Source organism: Pleuronectes platessa, chromosome 12, assembly GCF_947347685.1.
Source record: "Pleuronectes platessa chromosome 12, fPlePla1.1, whole genome shotgun sequence".
Classification (NCBI taxonomy): domain Eukaryota; kingdom Metazoa; phylum Chordata; class Actinopteri; order Pleuronectiformes; family Pleuronectidae; genus Pleuronectes; species Pleuronectes platessa.
Genome location: NC_070637.1, coordinates 19,328,102 through 19,351,720, shown reverse-complemented (window position 1 = coordinate 19,351,720; position 23,619 = coordinate 19,328,102). Strand labels below are relative to the sequence as shown.

Genomic DNA, 23,619 nt, shown 5'->3' with positions numbered 1-23,619 from the left:
ATATGTGAAACCAGCTTTAACAGATTTAAGTTGAGCCACAATTGATTTGTTTCCAGACACTTGCAGTGATTTAATCCTAAAAGGTGCCAGTAGATATTATTCATTCATTGAGTTAGATAAAGTTTAATCTCCTGCAATACTACTATTTAATAGAAAATAACAATATCTTCTTTGTGTCTCTTATCTCCCTGCAAATTAACCATAATAGTGAATCATTACAGACACAAGTTTGTGCTTTTCAAAGTTTTCACTCCTCTCTATCCTGTGGGGGAAACACGATAAGAAAACGAGAGCAGCCAGGGAGCTGTGTTGCATCGTCAACATGTTTCTCTAAAGGACAGTTTACACGTGACCCTGCTCCGCACCTTCCTGTCCGTCCGTCAATACCTACGTGCATGTTTTTTGGGATGGAGCAAGAATCAATGTCAAACCCCCCCAATACTCCCTCATATATGTATAGACATGCAAGCACACGGAGCTCCCCCTCCTCCGTAAGCACGACACAAATCTCCAGGGTTCACTGTATCACAGGATGCAGAACTATTTTTTTTCTGTTGTCACAAGAAAGGATAAATAAATCAAACTATAAAGCCACATTCCACAGGGTCCAGTGGTGTGGTGTAGTTCGGAGAAATCAATAAAGATATGTATTCACATGAAAACAATTAAATTAATGAAACATTCAGGGAGGAAAAAAAAAAAAGAAGCAGTAACACAATTTAATAAAAAGGATTTGTATTGTTTGTATTGTCAAACTGCACTACTGCATAACATACACAATACAAGTCATTACCTGACTGTACACCATGCCATTATGTCTTTTTTTGATGATAATAATAACAAAGATGATGACTATATATGTACACGACTCTGTTACAAGTATTACTCGTCCAGCACTTGTGTCCAGATAAACAGCACTGACAAAAAAACAACTATGGTCGTCTTCATCTAGGATCTAAAAACCTCGATCCAAAGAAACACAGTGAAACACATCATCGGAATAAAGTACTGTTCCCACTACGGCCAAGATTTGGTGATAACTGCAATAAATTAAAACGAGAGAACAATGGGAAAGTTCAAATGTGACCGTTGAAATGTCGGGGAGTCAACGTGGAGACGTGGATCTCAGACGCCACTGAGCATGCCTCTCGATTGTAGGTCTCATGAAGGAGGAATCTTCGTCGCACTTACATCCATCCATCCATTCATTCATCCATCCATACATCCGTCCATCCATCCATTCATCCACTCCAGCTTCAGTACATCCCAGTGGTCTGCAGGAACACTCTGCCGTCTGAAATCCACAAAAAAAATGCAGATTAGTTAAGCACAATTTAAATTCTTAACATTTAAATGTATAAAACTGCAATTAAATTCACAAGATCTGGATTTCTATTTTATTTGGATCTGCCCCAAATTTCACATTCTCATAAATATAGGTCCCAGACAATTTTGAGAATTTTTTCTTAAAGCTCCATGAATTGTTCCCGGGAAAAAGGGTAAAAACATAAGAAATCCTGGACCCGCCCCCTGATCCTGACCCACATCAAAATGAAATGGGATCTTTCCTGATCCATACCCCGTCCATTGACCCGTATGTTTTGCGTAATCCTGGTAACAACAAACGCACACGAAAACACAACCTCATTGACGAAGGTACAACTCAAGCAGTTTGATTTTACAGTCACTGAAACAACAGGATGTAAAATGCCGTGTACAGTCAATCATGCATATAAATATTGAATAAGACACTATAAAGCCTCACCCTTCATAAAAGATCACAATTTAGTAAAGTCTGAGTTGAAAATATTTGGGCCCCTGATCCCTGTTTTCTGTGATAAAAACTTCCTGGCACAAAGAGAGCACATCCTGCCCCGCTGTCTGACAGACAATTCCCCTTTAAATGATTTATTACTGGGTGTTAATTATGCAAATGATGTCCAAACAAACTCGTCACGAGGACAATTAAGACAGCCGTTAATTAGTGGCCAGTTTTCTTCTTGCTTCACTGACATTCAATTAAAAACTGCCTTTGAACAAGCACGCCGGCTCGTGCGGCGGTCCTGGCACGGCGTGGACCGGAGGTGGGCTCGGGCGGCGCACTCTCCTGATGAGGTCGGGCTCCAGAGATCACAGCCCCCCCTTTTTTTCTGTCTGTTTAAGATGTTACACGTGAGAAATTCTTATTAATCTATCCCTGCGAGGACAATAACGTCGGCACATATAAATATATTAAAACGTCCGACTCCATTAAAATGGTCGCCCAGATGAACTGCCTCACGCTTCATTTAATTTTGTTAAATTTGTCGGGAGCGCTCTCTGTGTGAAATCTCTGAAAACCCTTCCAGTAGACCGGTCAGTTAAGCATCAAACGCAGAGAGGAGGTGAAATAATGAAATCTGTTGTGCGGGCTCGGTTGACAGGAGCAGAATAAATCCCCACCAGCAGGTATATCAGCGTTTATTTCATAATTCTTTCAATTGAAACTGAATAATTGACCAAGCAGGACAAGTCATATGAAGGTACGACTGTTATTCCCCACATACTTGGTGCAGGGCCTTTAGAAATACTGATACACACATACCTTTGTGTTTTAAAAATGAGTCATACCTTATTTTTAAGAGCTAGACTCAAACGCAAAAGATCACATGAGCAGCTTAAAAGACTTTTATGTTTTTACTTAATATGAACATTTATATTTTATGTGATAGGACGAAAAAAGGAAACAATTCTTGACATTTCAAGAACAAAGTTATAATTCTCCAGAGAAAGAATTCTGAAGAAAGAATCACACATTGTTCAGGAGGAAAGTTAAGTAGTGGTCGACTTTGACAATTCAAAAGGAAGCTCTGGTGAACACATGTTCTCCTTGATGCACATTTCCAACTACTGTTTTATTTTATTTATTTTGTTATTTCATAATATCTTCTTATCAAATTAAGATTTACAACTTTACTCTCTAAAGCTCAGATTTTTTTTTAATCTTCTATATGGTCCTATTTTCTGTTCTTAAGTTGCACATAATAAAATAAATCATGAATTGGTCCCATCTCTCTAATCGGGTTGTTTGTCCTAATTCTTATTTAAGTTTCCGTGATTCAGCAGCTTTTACTCAGACTGAGGAGGCGCCTGTTATTTGCACACCTGTACCTTGTACTGTTGCCTTGGTGTCCAGCCTGTTGTCGTCGTGGCTGCTCCCGTCCACGTCCTGGGTCACGGGTTCTGTGTGAGGAGGCGCCGCCGATGATTGATGGCCTGTAGTTTGGTCATTAATTAATAAGGACACTTAATTAGAGGCTAATGAACAGACGGGGCTGTGTTGCACTGACGGCTTAGTGACATTTAATATGAAAATGAGGAAGTGGCAATAAAAACGGAGTCACAACAGAAATTGAATACATGAGAACTTGTACCTGTGTGTGTGTTGGCAGTGTGCACGAGGCTGTGCTCGGCCTGATCTCGGAGTTTGACCTCCTCCTCCAGAGCTTCCTGTAGTCTCCTCTTACTTCTCTTTTCCTTCTTCAGGCGCTTCTGGATCAGAACTAAATAGAGAAGAGGAAGAAGATGAAGGACAGACGACAAAGGACATTGTTCCTTTATAATATTTCAATACATTACGTCATTTCTGTCTGATGTTGTGTTTTTTGTCGCCATGACTTTCCTGCATCATTACATTAAGAGCTCTGAGGGACTTTTTGTACATAGAATGTGTTGCTGGGGTTTTAATGAAATCAATAGTCAGTAAGTGTCATCACATATATTTGACATGAAATCAAATTGCCTTCACAGAGGCTGGTTGACAGGTTTGGTCAAAAAAACAATTGAAAGCTTTTCCTGCACATGCAACAGGTCAGCAGCATCATGTGACCAATTTTCATTGGCACCTTCTGCCAACGTCTCCGTCCCGTGTGACCTTATCAAGGAAACAACCTTTGACTGGCATTTGCTCTCACTGTGCTCTATTTGAAAGCAACACGCCAAACCTGATTTACTTTGTAGTATACTGCCAACCTCAGTCTAATTCACCTCTGCAGATGCTTTAAGGCGCTAATCTACAGTAGGTGTCCGCTCCTCCTGATCTGATTTTCAAGTTACTGGACGTCCTGTCAGCTTAGAAGTGGATTAGACCAAACTGTTTTTTTTGCTGTGCAGCAGAATTTCCAGTGTTAAGATGTAAAAATCGGCAAATTAGAATAATCTCCATGGGAAAATCCACAGATGCTAACCTCTGTTTTTCTGTTCGATGCTCAGCTGCCGCTCCAAGGTCTCTCTGAGCTCCCGCTCCCGGACCAGCTCCAGCTTCAGCTCCGTCCTCTCCAGCTGGTCCTGCTTCTCCTGCGCCCGGGCGTTCTCTATGGCAACCCTCAGCAGACCCTGCTTGGAGACACACAGACACACATCAACAGGTTACACACCGAAAAATGCACCAGAGAGTAATCACCGGATCTCGAGTAGATATTTCTCTTTTAATGTGTTTTTAAACTTTCGGGATTGAAGTAGATTAAAAACGAGCTGCAGTCATTTCAAGCAAAGAGGATGTAAACCAGCTCAGTGTTAAAAATACAAAGATCACAGTGAACCTGTCTAATTAGCAGGAAAGAAGGACTTTTCTGAATGAAGTCAACACTGATCTCTTAACTCCACGCTAAAGACGGAGCTGATATCACATCAGGATCAAATGAGGTTAACAAACATGTTGGTTTCTATCCCCTGTGTAAACCGAACCGGCGAGCGCATTCATTGTGACTCTGCCGTAACAAAGACGTGTATAATCTGAGAAGCAGGTCAGAGCACGCCCATTCCAATTACTGCGTTTCTTAAATGTCTGCCTTGTCTGCTGCTATTTACCATTTCAGGAATTCCCAAAGAGTGGCTCATCTCCCTCCCTATTCATCTCAGAGTAGAATAACGATGATAGAGCCCCGGCAGAGCCTCACCTGGATGTTGGTGAGCAGGGTCTCTATGGAGGACAGGCCTTCGGGGAAGATGAAGGGAGCGTGGTGGAGACCTGCTGGGAGCTTCTGTCCTGCAGGGTAAGATACCCTCTCGCAGCCCTCCCTGCCTGATGGGGGTTTCTGGTAGACTTGTCTATCACAGCTCTCCCTCGTTGTCGGAGGGGCCATGGAGCTGTTATCTGGAGGGCACGGAGACAGTTTGATGTCTAGTCAGAAAGGCTAACACAATAATATGCAACAATATGTTAATCAAGGTTAAATGCAAATTTCTATAATTCACAGCATTTACTTAATTTCTTGTTAACATATCAAGCCCCAAATCAAATAGGTGTTTACACTAATTACTGTGTGTGCAAGTGCATGTACATATACAGAGAAGTCCTGCTTTGGGGTTTTGAAAATGTGGTTACCCTTTATTAGATGGCACGCTGCCTATTGATAATTCATCACAGCTTGACATCTCACATAAAACAGCTAAGAAGCTGCATTATGGATGACCATCTGTTTGTAAACCTGAGAACTGCCTGTTCCCGTTTTCCTGACAGCGAGGGACTTGACGATTGGCCGGTTCTTTCCACATTTCCCCCCCCCTACATCAGTCTGTTGCTCGCTCTCTACGTGTACTGTCATCCGAGCCACTGAGGACGGAGACGTCCTGGGAGTCCGGGGCTTACTGGAGCGGAGACGAGTGTGAACGTGCGATGTGAGATCTGGCACTTTTCTCTGTCTGTGACAAATGACAGTGTTTTCTCCACTTAGCTGACCACAGCATCTTCTGCTCCAAATCCACCCACCTCCCCTTCCCCGCCTCGGCCACACGTCTTGGCAACTGTCACATTCAAGGTGTTTCACAGATGAGAAGCAATACCCCCCCCACACACCACACCCCCACCCCCTCGCCTCTCCTCCTTTCTCCCTCTTTCTTGCTAAAAGCATTGCTCTGTAGAGAAAGGTAATTAGCAGGTGCTGGCGAGCTCAGCGGAGGGCATCCAACTACACTCCTGTGGCTCACATACAGACACACACAGACACACACACACACATTCATAGGCGCTGAAGTGCGCAGTCAGCAGCGTGGGCTCCCCAGGCTCCTTGGATGTGACTGATCCTTTATTGAGTTACTGTTTTACGCCTACTTTACCTCACACTCACACACACACACAGGTTTGGAATAAATACACACACACACACACAACTGCCAGCTCGTTTGATCATTTACCCATCTCCGTAACCAAGGTCACTGTCTGTTTTTCTCTTTTTTCCCAACTTCATCTCTCTTCCCCCCCCCCCCCCCCCCCTCTCTTATCCCTCTCCCACCCGTCCCCAGGGCTAATGAACTTCACCATGTGAAGACTGCCAGTCAGCGGAAGAGAATGGGAGGGGGGGGAAGGAGAGAGAGACAGAGAGAGAATAAAATTCTGCTGATGTTTGGTTAATGGGAGTGAGGTGTCAGGGATGGCCTCTGATCTCTGCTGCATGGATACGTTGTTCAAAGACCACCGAAACAGCACACACAGCCAAAACCACCTTGCATACACACACACACACACACACACTCAGAGATTATCATACAATGGATTGACAGAATGACAGCGCCGGAGTGCTCTTTGAAACTCGGTTCAATCCATGATAAACCTGTCCTGTGATGTTCTAGGTCAAACACAAAAGCCTGCAATCCGGCAAATGTACATGCGTTTCATTTGCATGCCGGGAAAATCAATTGAAAATCAATTGGATAAATGCGACGTGTGATGCATTCACGTCGCCGGTGCCATCACTGTTTTATCAATACGTTCACAGATACCTGACAGCGTCCCAGCCCTTACCTGGGAGGCCTTTGTGATTTTTTGGATTCGATTACTGAATAATGTGATTCAGTATTAGAATACATTTACACAGGCGCGTGCACACACATACAAACTCCCGGTTCCTCGCCCGCTCTCCCTCTCGCTCCCTCTCGCTGGAGATTTCTGCTGACTGTTTGTCCTTGAGCGGTCCTCATTAAGCTAATGCAAACCTCCCTGACAGAGAGGACCAAACAACTGACGTGGCAGTGCCGTGGCAACGCGGGGCCCTAACGACAGGGAGGCGGTCGTTATGCAGATGAGGTCCAGCTGAGAGCGCGGGAGGCCGCCCGGCTCGTTAGGCCGCGGCCCCGGCAAATGGCTCGCTAATGTAACACCGCTTCCTGGTCTAATGGAGCCCTGTTTTGCAGAATTATTTGTCTTTGCTCTCCGCTGGGCGCCGGGGGGGGGGGGGGGGAGCCACCAGCGGCGAAGAGGAGAGGAGGAGGAGAGAAGGGGGCGCCACGGTGAATCTTGATCGACCTGTTAGCAAGAGACAATTCGCTCTCTTGTTGAAACTGTTAGAACCCCCCCCCGCTTGTAAATAAAGGGGCTAAATAAACTGGTCACACGGTTCACCACAAGTGTTCGAATCCACAGTGGGAATGATGACACGGATCGATTGGACCGGAGGGAAACTGAATGCTCGTTGTATTGTATTGACAAACTGCTCAAAAGGCAATTGATTTACCAGAGAAATAATCATTACTAATCTTTAAATGATTAATGGCCGCAGACTCCAGAAATGTCCAATAAAGAAACAAGAACTTGACCTTTGGAATCAAATCGATGCCGTCATTCAATAAATCTCTAATGTAATGTAAAGCATATTTAAAATGAGACTGAACACGTGTAAAAACTAGAAAAAGTTAATTTAAATGTAGTTTTTTTAAATAGTAAATATGAATATCAAAGCCGACCGATATAATAATGTCTCTCACCTCTGTCGCTGTGGCTCCTCTTGCTCTCCTTGCTGTATTCCACCGGAGTCCCATCTGTCTCTCTGGATGCCTGCACCACACCAGGAGAGTGTCCTAACACACTGTGACTTGATGACAGGCCGTCATGGTGCGTGTCTGCGGAGGAGGTATTAAAAGTCAAAAAGGCCATAAAGTGCTCACAGGTGTCATTACGGTTAAACACTCCCTCGCAGAGAGTAGGTGACCCAGGTGAGTACGTACGTGTGGTTTCTGCGACACGTTCTATGTGAGACGGGGAGCTGGACACACTGCTGCTGTGATTGGACGACATCTGGGCTTCCTCCAGTGAGGGAGAGGGCGAGGGGCTGTCACGCACTCGTTCCTGCAAAACCCAAAAAAAGATTATTACAGAGTGAAAATTTAACTTGTGTGTTATGTTCCAGTAGAAATAAACCTTAAAATCCAAATCACACTGAGTCTATGTCAACAGTACGTTATGTAGCTGACTTCATATAGATATAAATAATAACTTTTTGGGGGAAGAAATATAACAAGAAATATATCACATTTGACTCAGATAGGAACCTTTCCTGATGTTTCAGTGTGATGGACTGGCAATGTGTCCAGGGAGTATCTTAACCTTTACCCAGCTCTCAATGACTCTCTAGGCCTCTGAGGGTCAAAAGGTTTTGCTAATGGATGGATTCTTTAGTTATGTTATCCTTTGATTCTGTTTCTCTTCCTGTTAAATTATGGTAAAACACATGCTGAACAAGTTCCTGGCCTTATCTCAGTCTTGACTAAATGTAATAGCTGCTTTTTGGCTGAGTACAGTCTGCTCCACATATCTTCAGCACGATCATGTTCTTTGGGACACGTAAGGGCCTGGAAAGGTAATATGGTATTGTTTGGTTCTCACATAAAAATGTGGTGTTCTGTTTCAATAACACTCTTTAACTATCTCTGGACCCAGCCCAGTGTTTGAAAAACAATGGTCTGCATCGTTAAAATGACTTCCTGCCACTGATGAGGACACGATGTGATAAAGTACATTGTGAGGAGTGACGTCTGCAGCAGGAAATATAATCCGTCCAAACCTCTTTTACCTAAGAGTGAAACCGGTGATGCAGTTTTTGAGCAAAGAGACCAACTCGGCTGTAAAGGTCACAGTTTCTGTCTGCAGGGAGAATATTTAAAAAAGTTTAAAAATAGATATGGGACTGGCCTCAAGCCAAGGAACAAATGAGGATATTCTGGTAGTGATCCAGAACTTAGACGACCACCAGTGGATAATTTGTGGTTTTCAGACCAACTATGGTTGTAGAGAAAAAGCTATTTGATTCTACATTCTGAGATAAACAATTAGATTATTCATCTTGAAATTAAAGGGACTTTTAACAATACTTTAGATATTAAAAGCAAATTGGAGTGTATTGCATTTAGTCACGTATTTAGTTTTTTCCAAATACATTTGTTTTGAAATAACACTTCTATGTAATTTACAATTCCCGTGTGTCACATGGACTCAGACGCTAACAAGCTGCTGGTGAGATCCACCCGGGCTGAGGGTCCGCAGGGTTCACCTTAATGACGGAGGTGGGAGCCCTGGCGTGGGGGTTGGCATGAAGGTGTGCCACGTTGGCCATGCTGGCCAGTGCGCTCAATCGGTTCATCTGGCCCATCGCCATCGAAACGGAGGCCGGCGCCAGGCTGGCCGGGATCATGGGATGTGACATCATCATGAAGGGCAACTGATCCAGAACTGTGGGGAACAAAAGAATAAAACTACAGTAAAAATACAGATAAAGAAGTGAAGGACAGTAAAGTACAGTAGAGGCTATTGTTTGCCATCAGAAACAGGAGCTCTGTTTAAACGCCATGGAAGCTGCGGTATCCACGCACCCAACAGGAAATAAGTCTCTGTTTTCTTTCTTTTTGTTTCCTTGCTTCAGTTGTATTTACCCATCAGGCCTCTCTCTGCTCAGCCCTGTGGTGTGTGCTGAACTAAAAGCCCCCAGTGCCTCAGCTTCTCTGATGACACGACTGAAACTGGACGCTGGTATCATTCATCTGTGATGTCAGTATTACCTGGATGACTGCTCTGCCTCCACAGCGCGACTTGATGATATGTGTGTGTGTGTGTGTGTGTGTGTGTGTGTGTGTGCATGTTGAGGGTGAAGAGATGGAGAGAGTGGAAAACGACGCGTGCAGGAGGAGAGATGATGAAAAGGCAGTAAAGTGGAAGAAGACATGATTGAAAGAAACACTTGTCCTGCTCTTTAACATAACACAGAGCTGCTGTTGTGAAGGCGTTTCGTGAATTCCGCAAAAAAAAAAAAAATTCAAACTCAGCCAAGTTAAGAAAACAGTTTCTTTCAACTCTGTTCTTATTGATAAACCGACTTGTTTTCAGCGAATCAAATCAAACTCTTTATTATCTTTGGCCAATCTGTTGTAGGGTCTCCTGTAAGACAAATATCTTTAAAGCAAATCCCTCCTTTCAAGTACACCCCAGTGGGTAGTTGCAGTCCCTCTATTCATGAAGCAAACAATCCTGTTTGGGAGGGGGGGGGGAGAGAAAATGACATAAATATTTATCATTTAATAAAAGGAAAAACAAAAACAAAAGAAACACAGGGAGGAAGTGGAACAAAAGAAGCTGATGGCAGTCCTGGTGCCGGGCCAGCAATGCACGCTGGGTAATTATAAACACAAAGGGAAAAATCTTGGACTCTATTCCGCACAATTGTCACAAATAATGGAAGGAGTGCATGGAAACAAAAAAGAAAAGAGGCCGATCCAAAGAGGAGAGATGAAATGGAACAAATAAAGGAGGGAGAGGAGAAAAAAGAGAGAGAGAAGAGGGAAAGAAAGAAAGAGGCGAAGTCAGAAATAAAGAGTGAGGCGTTGACTTTACGAGTCGGGCTCGCCGGACATATGTGCAGTGCTTTGTGCATTTGGCAGATTAGTCTCTCACTTGCCCAGAGCAGAAACCAATCCAAACAAAAGATCTGTCTGAATGGAGCTAAATAACCAGATGCTCCGACAATCAACCAGCAGCCAAATATTAAACCTTGGTTAGAAACCAACACTCCACTTTTGTCGCCCCCCCCCCCCCCCCCCCCCCCCAATCCCCCACCCTCATAATTTCATTTTCATTCACCCTCCCTCTCTCCTTCTTAATTCTGTTTTTCTCTCCCTCTCTCTCCCTCCCCGCACCCTGTGCCCTCCCATCACTCTCTCTTATGTTTCATTAAAAAACATCAAAAGTCAAAGTGCCTCTCTTATGTTTATCCAAACAAACCATTACTGTAAACAAACAGTTACTGTAAATTTCCCAGAAGATCTTGTTAAATGCAGAAATGGCTGCTCCCCTGCTCTTCCCTCGGCCCATAAGGTGTCACACTCAGCATTTGTGAGTGTGTGCGTGTGTGTAATCAGAGACTCGGCCTTTGTAGTGGTTAAAAGATCTGGTAGGGGTCTATCCTTCCCATAAGGCCGTGGGTGGCAGTGTGGAAAAAACACACGGTGCTCGTGTGTGTTCGTGTGTGTGTGTGTTTGTGTGTGTGTGTTTCCACTTGACTCTATCATTAACAGTGATTAAGCTTTACAGGTTTATAATGGCTGGTGGTAACCATGCCACCAAACTGTGCACAGATGCTGGCAGTCGTAACCGAGCGCGTACAATGGTAAACAATGCTTTAAGACTGGGAGCGGGCACGGAGAAAAATGCACCACACACACACACACACACACACACACACACACACACACACACATGGTGACTCGACTTTGGTCTCCTTGTAATTTCTGAGAAACACAAGGACGGTTTCTTCGTTTTTCATTCCTGCCCTAAAGCCTGGCAGTCCGCTCCACATGTTAAGTGTATCCCAGGTTGATAGTGTATTCCACACAGACCTCCATAAGCCCTGTCATCTGTCTAAACACACTGATGTCGCTTTAACCTGTCGATAACAGAGGGGGAGGTGCGTCCGATTTGTTTGTGTGCGTGTGTGTGTGTGTGACTGGTGTGCGCGAGCGTGCGTGTGTCCGTTCCGCCATCGATTGTCCAGCGTTTGTCGTTTGCATTCAGGATAGTGAATTAGAGAGAAGACTATTGATTTGGCTTCAGCCTCTCATCTTATTCATCTCTCTATCATCCCGGTGAGCTCGCTCTCCTCCGCTGCCGCTCTACTTCACTGCAGAGCCGGGGATCGGTGCAGTAAAGGAAACAGCTCTTTCAAAACACAGGACTACAAAAATTACACTTGAACATGAAACCGAGTACCTGGAAGGATCGTTTTGTAAAGGTGAAAATCAACTGTTAAGTGTTAACAGGAACACTTGGCTTACTCAACTCTTCTTTTTCTTGTAAATACTGATCTCATATAACTTGATATAAGCAGACTAATGCCATGTTGTGCATGAGGAACAGAGCTGGTTGAGGTTTGAACCTGATGTGATGACTAATCGGCGCTAATGATTTACTGGCAACGTTTTGAGGCTGCAGAGCGGATGACCAACCGGTATCTATTTCCTGAATCTCATTGAAGTCACAGAGTGTGCAAACAAATTCAGGCTGAGGGAAATATTTGCTTTTACAGGAATTTATCAAAACCTAGAAAAATAGATTTTTTTTCCAAATACCAGAAAGATTGGTGACATAAAATATATATACAAAAAGATCTGCTCCATGTGTTTTGATAGTTTGGATTACGTTCCCCAGATGTCTCTTTCTAATTTCGTCTGAAGAACTGATTCACGGCTGCGGTCGTTTGTTTTTCATTCCTCGTCTCTCACAGGAAATGTACGTGCAGCAGAGGTGATGTCACATCCTGGTTTTAATCAGCCCGGTCCAGCAGCCGCACACAAACACAGCTGCTCCAAGTTGTATTGACTTGGCATCACGGATGTGTACAGACAACAACCCGAGCAACATGTTGTACGGCCGTAATTATGTGACATTGTGTTTGTGCGTGCGCCGTGTGTTTGTGTAGACGCACAAACAGACGGGACTCACCGAGGTTGTGGTCACCGTTCTCGCCGTTGTGCCCGCCATGTTGGTGGTTACTGTGGTAACTGGCCATCGCCTCCAGCTTGAGCTTCTTGGCCAGGGCCGACAGATCTGAGAGAGAGAGACAGATATAGAGGGGAGAGAAAAAGAGAAAAGCAGGAAAGGAAGAAAGAGAAAGAATCAATAAGAGCCAGATCAATGGCCCCGGTGGAGGATTAGAGCAATGGGCAGGCAGGAGGTTGTCATGGGAAGACAGAGGCCGGCCATTCATTCTGACTGCACCGCTGCACCGGCCGTTTAGTCTGCCAGGGAGTCAGCGGTGATAGGAACAAGCCAAGACATTCATCTCTCCCACACAGGGACATCTCATCCCACAGCACACAGGACGACACTCAGCGGCAGCGGCTCCACCTTTTAGCCCGAGAGTCCTTCTTTAACGGTCCGAATTAGAAAGCATTAGGGGAAAGAAACGTGGAGATGCTTTTTAATAGGGGTTGTGCACTTCTGGATTATGTGAAACGGAGAGCGACAAAATGTAGCAGCAGGGCAGAGTCGCGTTTTAATTTGCGCCCTGAACCTCAGACGGAGGTTTGACCCCGAGGAGCCACTCGACAGATAATTAAATATCTCTCGCGCTAATACAGACAAACAGGGTGAATATTATTAAAGATGGACAAACCCTGCTACTGTGCAAACACCAGTGAAGAAACGCAAACAAACCATAAGTCTTCATTTCCTGAACTTGGATTCATCGTAACGTTTGAAACAAACTGGATCTTCTTCTTCTTTGCACAGCGAGGGGAATTGTCTGTCCGTCCATCTACGACCAAGACAACCACAACAAATTGTCCCTTTTTTTCCCTCTCATCTCCTCTTCCTCTCCCTCCTGCCCTCTTCCCTGTTCTCCTCCCATCGCCTCTCCTTACTTTACCTTTTCAAATGTCAGCATCACAGCGGGACATAAGCCACCGCGTAGCGTGTGTGTGTGTGCGCGAGTGCGTGAGGGCGAGAAAGAGAGACTAAGGAGGATCACATCAAAGATTCTCCCTGCCTTTTACGCTCAAATGTCCTCCCTCTCTCGGTCTCTTTCCTCCCTCTCATGTGGCCAGTTCTAATCAGTGGCGCTGACATTGCCGCCGTGCCCTCTCCTTTGGTGGAAAAAGACTCTTTTCCCACTGAGAAAGATGCTCTTGAACGCTCACACACACGCACAATACACACGCGGGCACGCACACACACCCTCAAACACCTTTGAACAGTGAGAGGAAGTGGAGGCTAATAGAAAATGGCTTCTTTTGAGGTGGAGAATGAAAAGATCAGGTTGCAGTGAAGAGCACAAAGCCAAGGGCAACTTTGAGAGTGGTGAGGTGCCTACAATTACTTTTCTCCCTTTCTCTGTGCTACACTCACAAACACAGGCACACACACACACACACAGCACACACACACACAACACAATAGGGACTCAACTGTTTGTGACAAGAACAAGCAGCACTGTAGTTATAAGAGGGCCTTTGGCATATGAAAATATCAAATTTAAGTATATAACACAAAGATCCAGAGATATTCGGACACCACAAATTTTCCTTCCTGGATGTTTTTGTACATTATTAAATATCTGGAGAACTGGAGATTTCAAGTTAGTCTTGCTCAACTTTACAGAGGACTTTGTGTACTTAGAAGTCAAGAACAAAAAATACCAAGCTTGCAAGTTATGCCCGGTTTCTCGTGTGTCAGCACTATCTATGCTAATTTTATTAATCAACACACAGGTTGCCTGATGATATGAGGTAAAAATTTGTCATTATGTTGGTATGCAGGAGAAGTAACGCCCCCCCCTCCCCCCACATATGTATAATATCCTGTCCAAGACAAATTATTGACAGTAACTGACAGAAAACTTTATAAAATGAACAGAACAAATGTACAAAGCAAGATGAGAAAAACACAGACACAGGGAAAATGATTACAGTCAACAGTGTTAGTTGTGTGATACTGTTTCTAATGTACACGTATGCTCTATATGCACTGTGTGGTGAGGCCTGGGTGGTCACCTGCAGGAGGCATGATCCCAGCGTGGATCAGACCGCTGTGGGACAGCATGTGGTGGGTTCCGCCCTCTGTCACACTCTGCAGCCTCTTGGGCGGTCGTCCCGGCCTCGAGCTGCAGGCGGAGAACACACGGGCCAACGTCAGTCATTAGGCAGTTTAATACTTTACTCACTCGCTCAGTCGGCTCGTCCTGCTGAGCCTGAGATGGGTGGCCCGGTTAGAGAAACTGTCCGTCAGTCTGCGAACCTCTGATCCTGCTGAAATGTCAACAAGCAAAACACTGAAACCTGCCCGGTGCCAGGAAGGCTGCTGTACAGCAAATCCGCACCTCCCTGTGGATGCGAGCAAGCAAAAAATGTGTTTCCCTATGGCATCAATAAAACACCTCATTACTGTTCAGCTTACTCACTCATTTGTTTGCTTATTAAATGTGTTTGCGGGCCTCCTACTCCCTCCATCCTTCCCTCGTCTGGTCATCCCCCCCCCCCTTTCCCCGTCATGTCACAGATTTTCTGAATAAACCCTGTGACCACAAGCAGATTCCCATGGTTTAGATTGAGCCCGGCGTGCTCCATCAATCCTGCTGGAGTTACGTGGAAAAACTGTCAGACATCACTTTGGCTCTGACTAAATGGTGTGAATGTCCTGACAGGGGAAATGACACGGGCCGCATCAGGCTTAATGACAAGCAGCGCAGCTCATCTCCTTTCATGCCAGCCTTACATTGGATAACATGAGTCTGTGGGCAAGTGTGTGTGTGTGTGTGTGTGTGTGTGTGTGTCTGTGAAGGGAGTGTCTGTGTGTTATTAAAGACGGAGGGGGAAGAGGACACGAAGGTGTGACAGAGAGCAGGAGAAACAGAAAGAACAATATACACACGGAAAGGGAGACGCAGGGGAAGACGAGGAGGAGTAAAGCCACAGGGAGAGATGAGAGCAGACACACGGAGGGAGAGTCCGAGAGGGTGAGAAAAAGGTGGGAAAGGACAAAAAAAAATTAAAAACCAAAAAAAGAGGGAGAGATAGAGTAGTGGCGGCAGCAGCTTCCTAGCGTGGGGTGTCTTTGAGCAGATTTTAATTAGAATCTAATCCAGCCGTCATTAAGGCCCCATAAACGAAGCTGTCAGTCAGGAGATTAATGGCGCCTCATTTGCATATTGCATATAATTCATCAATTACCCAGCAGAAAGGACCAATCCCCTGTTGACACACCCACTGGCTGAGAGGGGGGGAAGATGGAGAGAGACAAAAAGACAGAGCGAAAGATTGTGTAGTCACTAACTGTGGAAGAAAAAACAGGTAGCTCGTGTGTGTGTGTGTGTGTGGAGGAGAGAGAGCGTGTGAGAGAGATTGAGAGAGAGCGCACACCTGTATGTGTGTATGTGTGTGAGCGAGTGTGAGGTTGTGTGTGGTATGTGTGCGTATGAAGTGTTCAAAGGTTAATTTGATGAGCCGATGAGCTCCACAGTTCCTGCCCTCGGTTTTAATGAGTTGTTATTATTGTCTCTTATTATGGGCCCAGACCGACTGGGATGTGACAGCTGACATCAGATATCTCACACTCGCACACACACACACACGCACACACACTCTCTCGCTCTCTCACACGAGCACAGCGGCAGCGACAGAGACACACTCAGGTAGACGTACACAAATTCAAACACACACAACATGACATAAAGACATGCAGGAATGTGCAAGAGGGATGAAGCTGTAAATGTGTGTGTGGCACTCTGTGAGTGTGTGGGTATGTGTGGGAGTGTGTGTTGTTCTTTCGGAGGCCGGGGTGGATTCACATCACACACAATCTATTTTTTTTTGCATCGCATATAGAGCAGCATACTGCGCTTGACAAAAGCAGGAAATTTATTTTTAGTTCTCAAGTTTGAAGGTAAAGCAACACAGCGCCAGTGCAACTGATGTTGGAACACCTAAAATGAAAACACACACACACACACACACACACACACACACACACACACACACACACACACACACACACACACACACACACACACACACACACACACACACACACACACACACACACACACACACACACACACACACACACACACACACACACACACAATCAGGCACACACACACACACAGAGGCAAACACCAGTGGGGGGAAATAAAATACACAGAGACCAAAGTCTGCGGTTGGTTTTCACTGCAGCCGCTTCCCTTTCCCTTACTACTGTTTATTTGAACACACTAATTAATGGCCTGTGTATGTGTGCGTTGATGGGTGCGTGTTTTGTGTGTGCCCCTTTGTATATGTTGCATTTTAGGGGGCGTTAAAAACTGGAACCTAATTTTGTGTTTAGTCTGCAAGTGCGTTGATACATCAAAGTGACCCGTAGAGGGAGGTCTATGTGTCTCTGTGTGTCTGCATGCACGCACACGTGTGTTTTGCGTGTGTGTGTGTGTGTGTGTGTGAGGTTGGAGAGCACTGGTTCCCTGAGGTAGGATTAATGAAAAAGCCTTTCATGGAAAAGTCATCAAGCTGAGGGGATGGAATGAGAGAGGGGAGGGGGAAGAGAGAAAACAGTGCATTGTGTGTGTGTATAAATTGTGTGTGTGTGTGTGTGTGTGTCTGTGTAGAGGAGGGGGTGTATGGCTTATGACCTCTTTGTCTCAAACTTTAATTAAAATCTCACCCAGACGTCCTCCCTCATGCCAACGCTCTGACCACACACACACACACCACACACACTGTTTAAAAAAAAAAGGTTCTCTGCCCTCCAAACTTAGCGTGTGTGTCTGTGTGCGCGTCCGCGTGCGTGTGTGTGTGTTACCTGAAACATGAAATGGCAAACATGGCAGCTGGAGCTTAGCACAGGTGGAACAGAAACAAAACATAACAAAGATGACAGATCTCTCTCTTCCACGCTAACACACACGCACACACGGAGGGGGAAAGAGAAGAGTAATGAAAGAGGAGGAAGTGTTACAGTCAAAACAGTGGAACAGCTACTGGCTTGGAGGAACTGAGGTGCTGATAGGTAGCAGCTGTGTGTGTGTGTGTGTGTGTGTGTGTGTGTGTGTGTGTGTGTGTGTGTGTGTGTGTGTGTGTGTGTGTTATGTGAGTCTGTGTAGGAAAGGAAGAGAGGGGGAGAGAGAAAAAAGAAAAAGAGAACTAGCTCAAACAAGATTTTGTTTGGAATATATTAGCGGCGGTTTACAGCTCCCATCCTTTCAATCTGTGTTTATCACGCGGGGTTTGTATTCACCGTCACGGTCCGGTTTGATAAATCATATCGTCTCCGCCGTACGCTGGAAATCTTATGCCGCTGGTTAGAGGAGGCAGGGAAAGATTGATGTTGTGATCTTCCTCTCAAATCGACGGCTGAAAAAAGCTTTATGTGCCGCTGTTATTAGGAAAAAGGCCTGGGTGGTGATGTCATGAAAGAGGCAGGCAGGACGACACAATCACAGGCGTGTACACACACACACACACACACACACACACACACACACACACACACAGCACGTTTGATCATTGCAAGAATCTGATCTCCAAAACTGATACCGCCTTACATTCCTCTCCCACATTCCAGGGTCAGGACGATGTCAAGACTGTGTGTGTGTGTGTGTGTGTGTGTGTGTGTGTCTATGTGTACTCCATTAGGACCTGTCATAGTTGAAGTCATGGAGGCCCTCTCTATCTCATCATGCTCCTCTCTATAAAACATCAAAAGAGTGTGTAGGTTAAAGTTGAGCTAACCACCCCACCCTAACACACACACACACACACACACACACACAGACACACACAGTCCTCCTCCCCTTCATCGTACCGCTGCTCGCTCTGACAGTGAGTTATGGCATGGCAGTGGGGCTCAGCTTTGAGGAGTCCACCTTCCCATGCGCACACACACAAACAGTGGCTCGCCGCTGCCAGCTTGCGAGGCCGAGCTATTGTTGCACTCCGCAGGCCACTTCATTTCATTTATCAATCATAGTTGGATATAACAAAGTACATTTTTTCCCAGATCTTGTTGTGAGACCTTTTTTTCTGGATCCATTTTTAGTGAAATTAAAGTGATGGAATTTTGTTTGTGTTCACACTTTTTAGGAATTGACATTTTCAGCAACATCTAATTTATCTTTCCAGAAAAAGACTCTGAAACTTTTTCATCAGGAGTAGGTCTAATCTAGGTAAAAGCATAATTTGAACAAAATTCCATTCACCTCCTGTTTATTGAGCTGGAGGCAGGAAAAGAGCAAACAAAACCAAAACTATCTTCATGGCAGATTTCAAACAGAAAGTACGATTTTTTTGGTGAATTAAGAAAAACAGCAATGCGTTCGAGACACACATCTTCTGCTACTTTTCATGTCTTTGTGTATGAAAGATGTTGACACACATGAATGGAGAACCCATGCCTTGTTATTAACAACTTCTTTGTTAATAAGTAACGAGAACTCTGGTCTCGCCACATTTCACTGCTTTTTGGTAACATGAGAGGGGTGGCATTTCTGTATGCCACACAAAGTATGCATAATATATATGTGCAATATATGCACACACACACAGACACACACAGTTTGACCTGAGCGAGCTGTTTGATGTGTGTTCCTAACTCAGAATGAAACTGTTCCTTTGTGAGGGAGAAAGAAAAGGACGGAGGATCAGGTTGCCTCCTACACACCATGTTCTCTCTGTGGAACTAATGTCATTTAGCAGCAAAGCCAGCAAACACACAGGCGTGACCGTGAGTGTTTGTGTGTCTGCCTGTGTGTAGGAGAGTGAGTGTGTGTGTTGGGAGATGACAGAGAGAGCAGATAGAGTGTGTGTTTTTGTGCCACCTATGCATGAATTATAACTAGGTATGACTGAGGGTGAAGTCGGCCCTACTTCATGGTTTGATGAGTCAGTGGTCAGAGTGGGTGTTAGTGTGTGAGTGCATGTGTGTGTGTGTGGCCCAGGTATTAGTCATGTTGTAGAGACCTAAATCTCACACTCACACTATGGGGACATTTCGTAAATCATTACATTTTAGGAAGAGGGTAGAGGTCTAGTCAGGCTAGTGAGTTTAGGGTAGGGGTTAAGGTAATGTGTGTAGTTGTTATAGTTCAGGTTAGCGTAATTCTCCAGGAAATTAATGTAAGTCAATGCAACGTCCTCAGAAGTCACACAGTGTGTGTGTGTGTGTGTGTGTGTGTGTGTGTGCGCTTGTGTTTCTGCACAGCAGGAGCGAAAGAGTGAGACAAAGAGGAGAAGGAAAGACAATGATAGCAGAGGACATTTTCATAACCTCTGCCTCACAAGGTTTAATTTTAATCTTAAAAGAGTACCGATGAATGAACAAACAGCCAAAGAGAATAAACAGCAGGAATCCATGTAAAGCGTTTCTGTTAGTCGTGTTAAACAATCCGACAGGGCTGTTATTCTTCCTCCGGCCTGTCTGACTGTACTGGACTGGAAAATAATAAGTGATGGCTGTCTTAATCAGTAACCAAAACCTCACTGAGCCCCCGACACTGTCACACAGACGTAACATCATATTCTTGGAGACACTGGTGGAACCTTTAGGTCTAGTCAGCCCTCCTTCACGCTTTCAACGATAACCATCTTTAGTCCCACTTATTTCTTTTTTTTTTACCCATGTTGCTCCGTCCACACGAGGGATTACTTAAATTACTCATAATGCAGGAGGATGATACTAATGGCCACCGCAGCATATTTTGAAGCCTTCAGACAAAGAATCACAGAAGTCGTTTGAAGACTTCAGAAGAGTGATGTTTTTAGATCTCATTAACTAAAGGCATGTTTGAGTGTTGTGTGGATAATTAGAGATGGGGGAGGCTGTGGGTTTTCAAGTTGTATAACAACGTTCCCATTAACACCTGACATGGATGAAATCCCAGAGCAGCCGGGAGATGTGTCTGGATTTCGTCTTGGTTGGAGGGGCCTCGAATGCTGAACGCAGGTGTTAATCCACTCACATGGAGCTGGAAGCTGATTCTTGCAAGAGTTTGTTTCAGAATGCGAGTGTTTGTGGTTTGGAGCTCAACAAGTCGAAGCCTATCTCAAGAACTAACACCTGGTACTAAAATGAAAAACTAGCTCACAGATAAAAATAGAGCCACATTAAAAAGGACCTGTAATGATTTGACCTACACCCAAGAAACATTAAAAGAACAGGTTAAAAATAGTTTAGACACGCTTACATCGGTTTCTATCCGCTCACATCTTGATGCCTCCTCAATCTGCATATAATGGCAGGTGTAAATTGGATCATTCATGCTCCAAGGAGCGGGGATTAACTATCAAACAATATAAATTCCCCAAACTGAGGCTAATCCACAGTCCTCTGGATTCAAACCCATGCTGTCAGGAGCATGTGGTCCCCACAACAACAGACTGAGGCACCAGGAAACCACAAATCCCATCCAATTTATCCCCTTTATCCAAAAATCTCTGTGGCGTATTGGATTGATGACCCATGTAGTTGGTCACCATCGGAGTTCTGCAAAACAGCCAATTTACATAATCGCATCATAAACACCGAGAATTCATTAAATCATCTCCTCTGTTCTGATGCTCAGGGCTAAAGAGTGTTGATATGATAAGACAGCGAGTTATTAAGGAAGGAGAGAGAGAGACGGAGGGAGAGAGAGGCCGGCGGAGAGAAGGAGAGAGGGAGAGCAAAGGGATCAGTGAGTGAGTGAGTGAGCTTGTCCTGATTTAAGCTGCCGCTTGGGGCCAAATGAAAATTAATTAATTTCTGTGAAGAATCAATTTCTCAGAATGACAGTGTCAGATTCAATGTGTGCATGTGTGTGTGTGTGTGTGTGTGTGTGAGTGTGTGTGTGAGTGAGAGAGAGCGAGAGACTGTGTGCATGTGTGTTCATATCAGGGAGAGCGAGAGATCTCAGCCCACGATAACATGACAAACTTTAGAAGTGTGTGTGTGTTTTAATTAGGATTACTAAAATTCATTATCATCAACACCATCAACATCCTCATCATCATCATCATCATCAAAGCGTTCATCATCCATTGAAGCACTGATTAGTAACAGGCCCGGCAGGAAGTTGTGTGGTAAATAAAAAAGGGGGTTAACTGGACCTCCAGTCAGTCCCAGTGGAACGGTTTACAAACTCCAGTACAAAGAAAAACAGATGTATACTTCAGACAGAAACAAGTGGAATGTTCATTTACCCTCATATACTTTACATGTGACTTTTGGAGGACATTTAATTTGGAGAAAGATATCAGAATGTGCAGAAATATGACATATTTATATTATTTTGTACACAAATCCAAGAAACCTGGGACTTGACCTGACCTGCAGATTGAGTTCACACGCACAGAAAGTAAAGTGCAAAAGTTAAAGTCCCTTAAAAATCCTATCTGGGAATCACATGTTTTACACCTGCTGCACCTGCTGTCACGACACACACATACATTATTCTAACAAAAAGTTGTGTGACCCTGCAGCCCCGCAGCCCCCGATCACCCCCCACTCACCTGGCGTTGGTGCAGTCGCTGTAGAGCGTCTCGAAGTCCTGCCTGGAGATGAGCTTGCACCGGTTCACCCCGGGCTGGATGGCCCCGAGCCCCCGCAGCACGCGGACCTGCTCCACGTTGCACACCACCGGGGAAATGTCCAGGCGCTTGAGCTTGGTGTACACGGTGTGGAGCCCGCCGACCAGGTGCTTGAGGAACACGTCGAACGCCTGGGGCAGACAGATGAGCTCCGTGTCCTTCACCGTGAACGAGGCCAGCTTGGCACCTTTCACCTCCACCAGTTTGCACTCGTTGTTCTGCGGCGTGCTCTCCACGGGCGACGGGGTGGCGTACACGGGCTTGGCGCCGCCGGACACCGGGGCTCCGCAGGTCTTGAGCGCGGCGCCGTTCGCCAGCAGGAGGTCCGCGCGGAACTGGTGCAGCAGCGCCGGGTGCGCCACCGGAGGAGCCGGGGAGGACGCGGCGGAGGTGGCGGCGGGCGGCGGGGAGCTGGTGGCCGGGGATACGGAACTCGGCGCCGGGTGGTGCCCGAGCGCAGCCGCCGGGAGCAGAGCCTGAGCAGCCGCAGTTGCCATAGTGGTCATGTCCGATAATTACAAATATATATATATTTTAAAAAAAAGTAAACTTCAGAGTCAACTGTTTTAAAGTAACTTCCCCCGGAGAAAGGCAGCAGCTTAACGGGGAGCGAGCACTGATTGACCCGGAGCAGAGGAGGAGGAGAGGGGGATGAGAGGAGGAGGAAGAAGAAGAAGAAGAAGAAGAGAAGCGCAGTGTGGGAAAAACAGATCACATAGTTGAATGAGAGGAGGATTGTCTCTGAGCTGGAGATGCTACTGTCACATTAACATGGAGAGGAGGAGCCTGCTGGTGTTCTTAGAGAGAGAGAGAGACATATCCACAGACAGGGAGAGAGAGAGGGAGGGAGGGAGGGAGGAAGGGAGAGAGAGAGAGAGAGAGAGAGAGAGAGAGATTAGCCCACATAAACTTTGGATAAGCCTGTTTATGATAAACGCCTTTAACGAAATCACACTTTCTCATTAACACTTGTGATGAGACTTAGAGCACATGTGGACTTAATCATGTTTGTTGCATTTATTAAAAACCTTCATGGTGCCACTGTAATCTTTACTTAACATCGTTTAGGACTAATAGTTGTGGCCTGTAATCCTTACATGAAGAAGTATGACATGGTGACTGCAGATGGGTTTATTCAATTTATATCTATTTCTAAATACTAGTTTATAGGAATATAATATAACATCTTAAAGGTTTTATTAAATGTGAGAAAATACCCAAGTGGCTGCTGTAGAATAAAATTTAGGATAAAATACAAATCAGAAAGTTTTT

At 45.1% G+C, this 23,619-nt stretch overlaps 1 protein-coding gene across 1 annotated transcript; it reads right to left on the bottom strand.

Annotated features, from left to right (window-relative positions):
• Positions 1 to 718: 718 nt before the first annotated feature.
• dachc (dachshund c) lies at positions 719 to 23,116 on the bottom strand. The gene is made up of 11 exons (XM_053436822.1): positions 22,270 to 23,116; positions 14,788 to 14,897; positions 12,740 to 12,844; positions 9,303 to 9,481; positions 7,981 to 8,101; positions 7,741 to 7,875; positions 4,938 to 5,134; positions 4,227 to 4,374; positions 3,414 to 3,542; positions 3,151 to 3,255; positions 719 to 1,294 (listed from the first exon to the last, which is right to left on the bottom strand). Exons 1-11 carry the CDS (start codon positions 22,851 to 22,853, stop codon positions 1,257 to 1,259), a joined length of 1,851 nt encoding a protein of 616 aa, XP_053292797.1. The 5' UTR covers positions 22,854 to 23,116; the 3' UTR covers positions 719 to 1,256.
• Between the last annotated feature and the right edge of the window lie 503 nt (positions 23,117 to 23,619).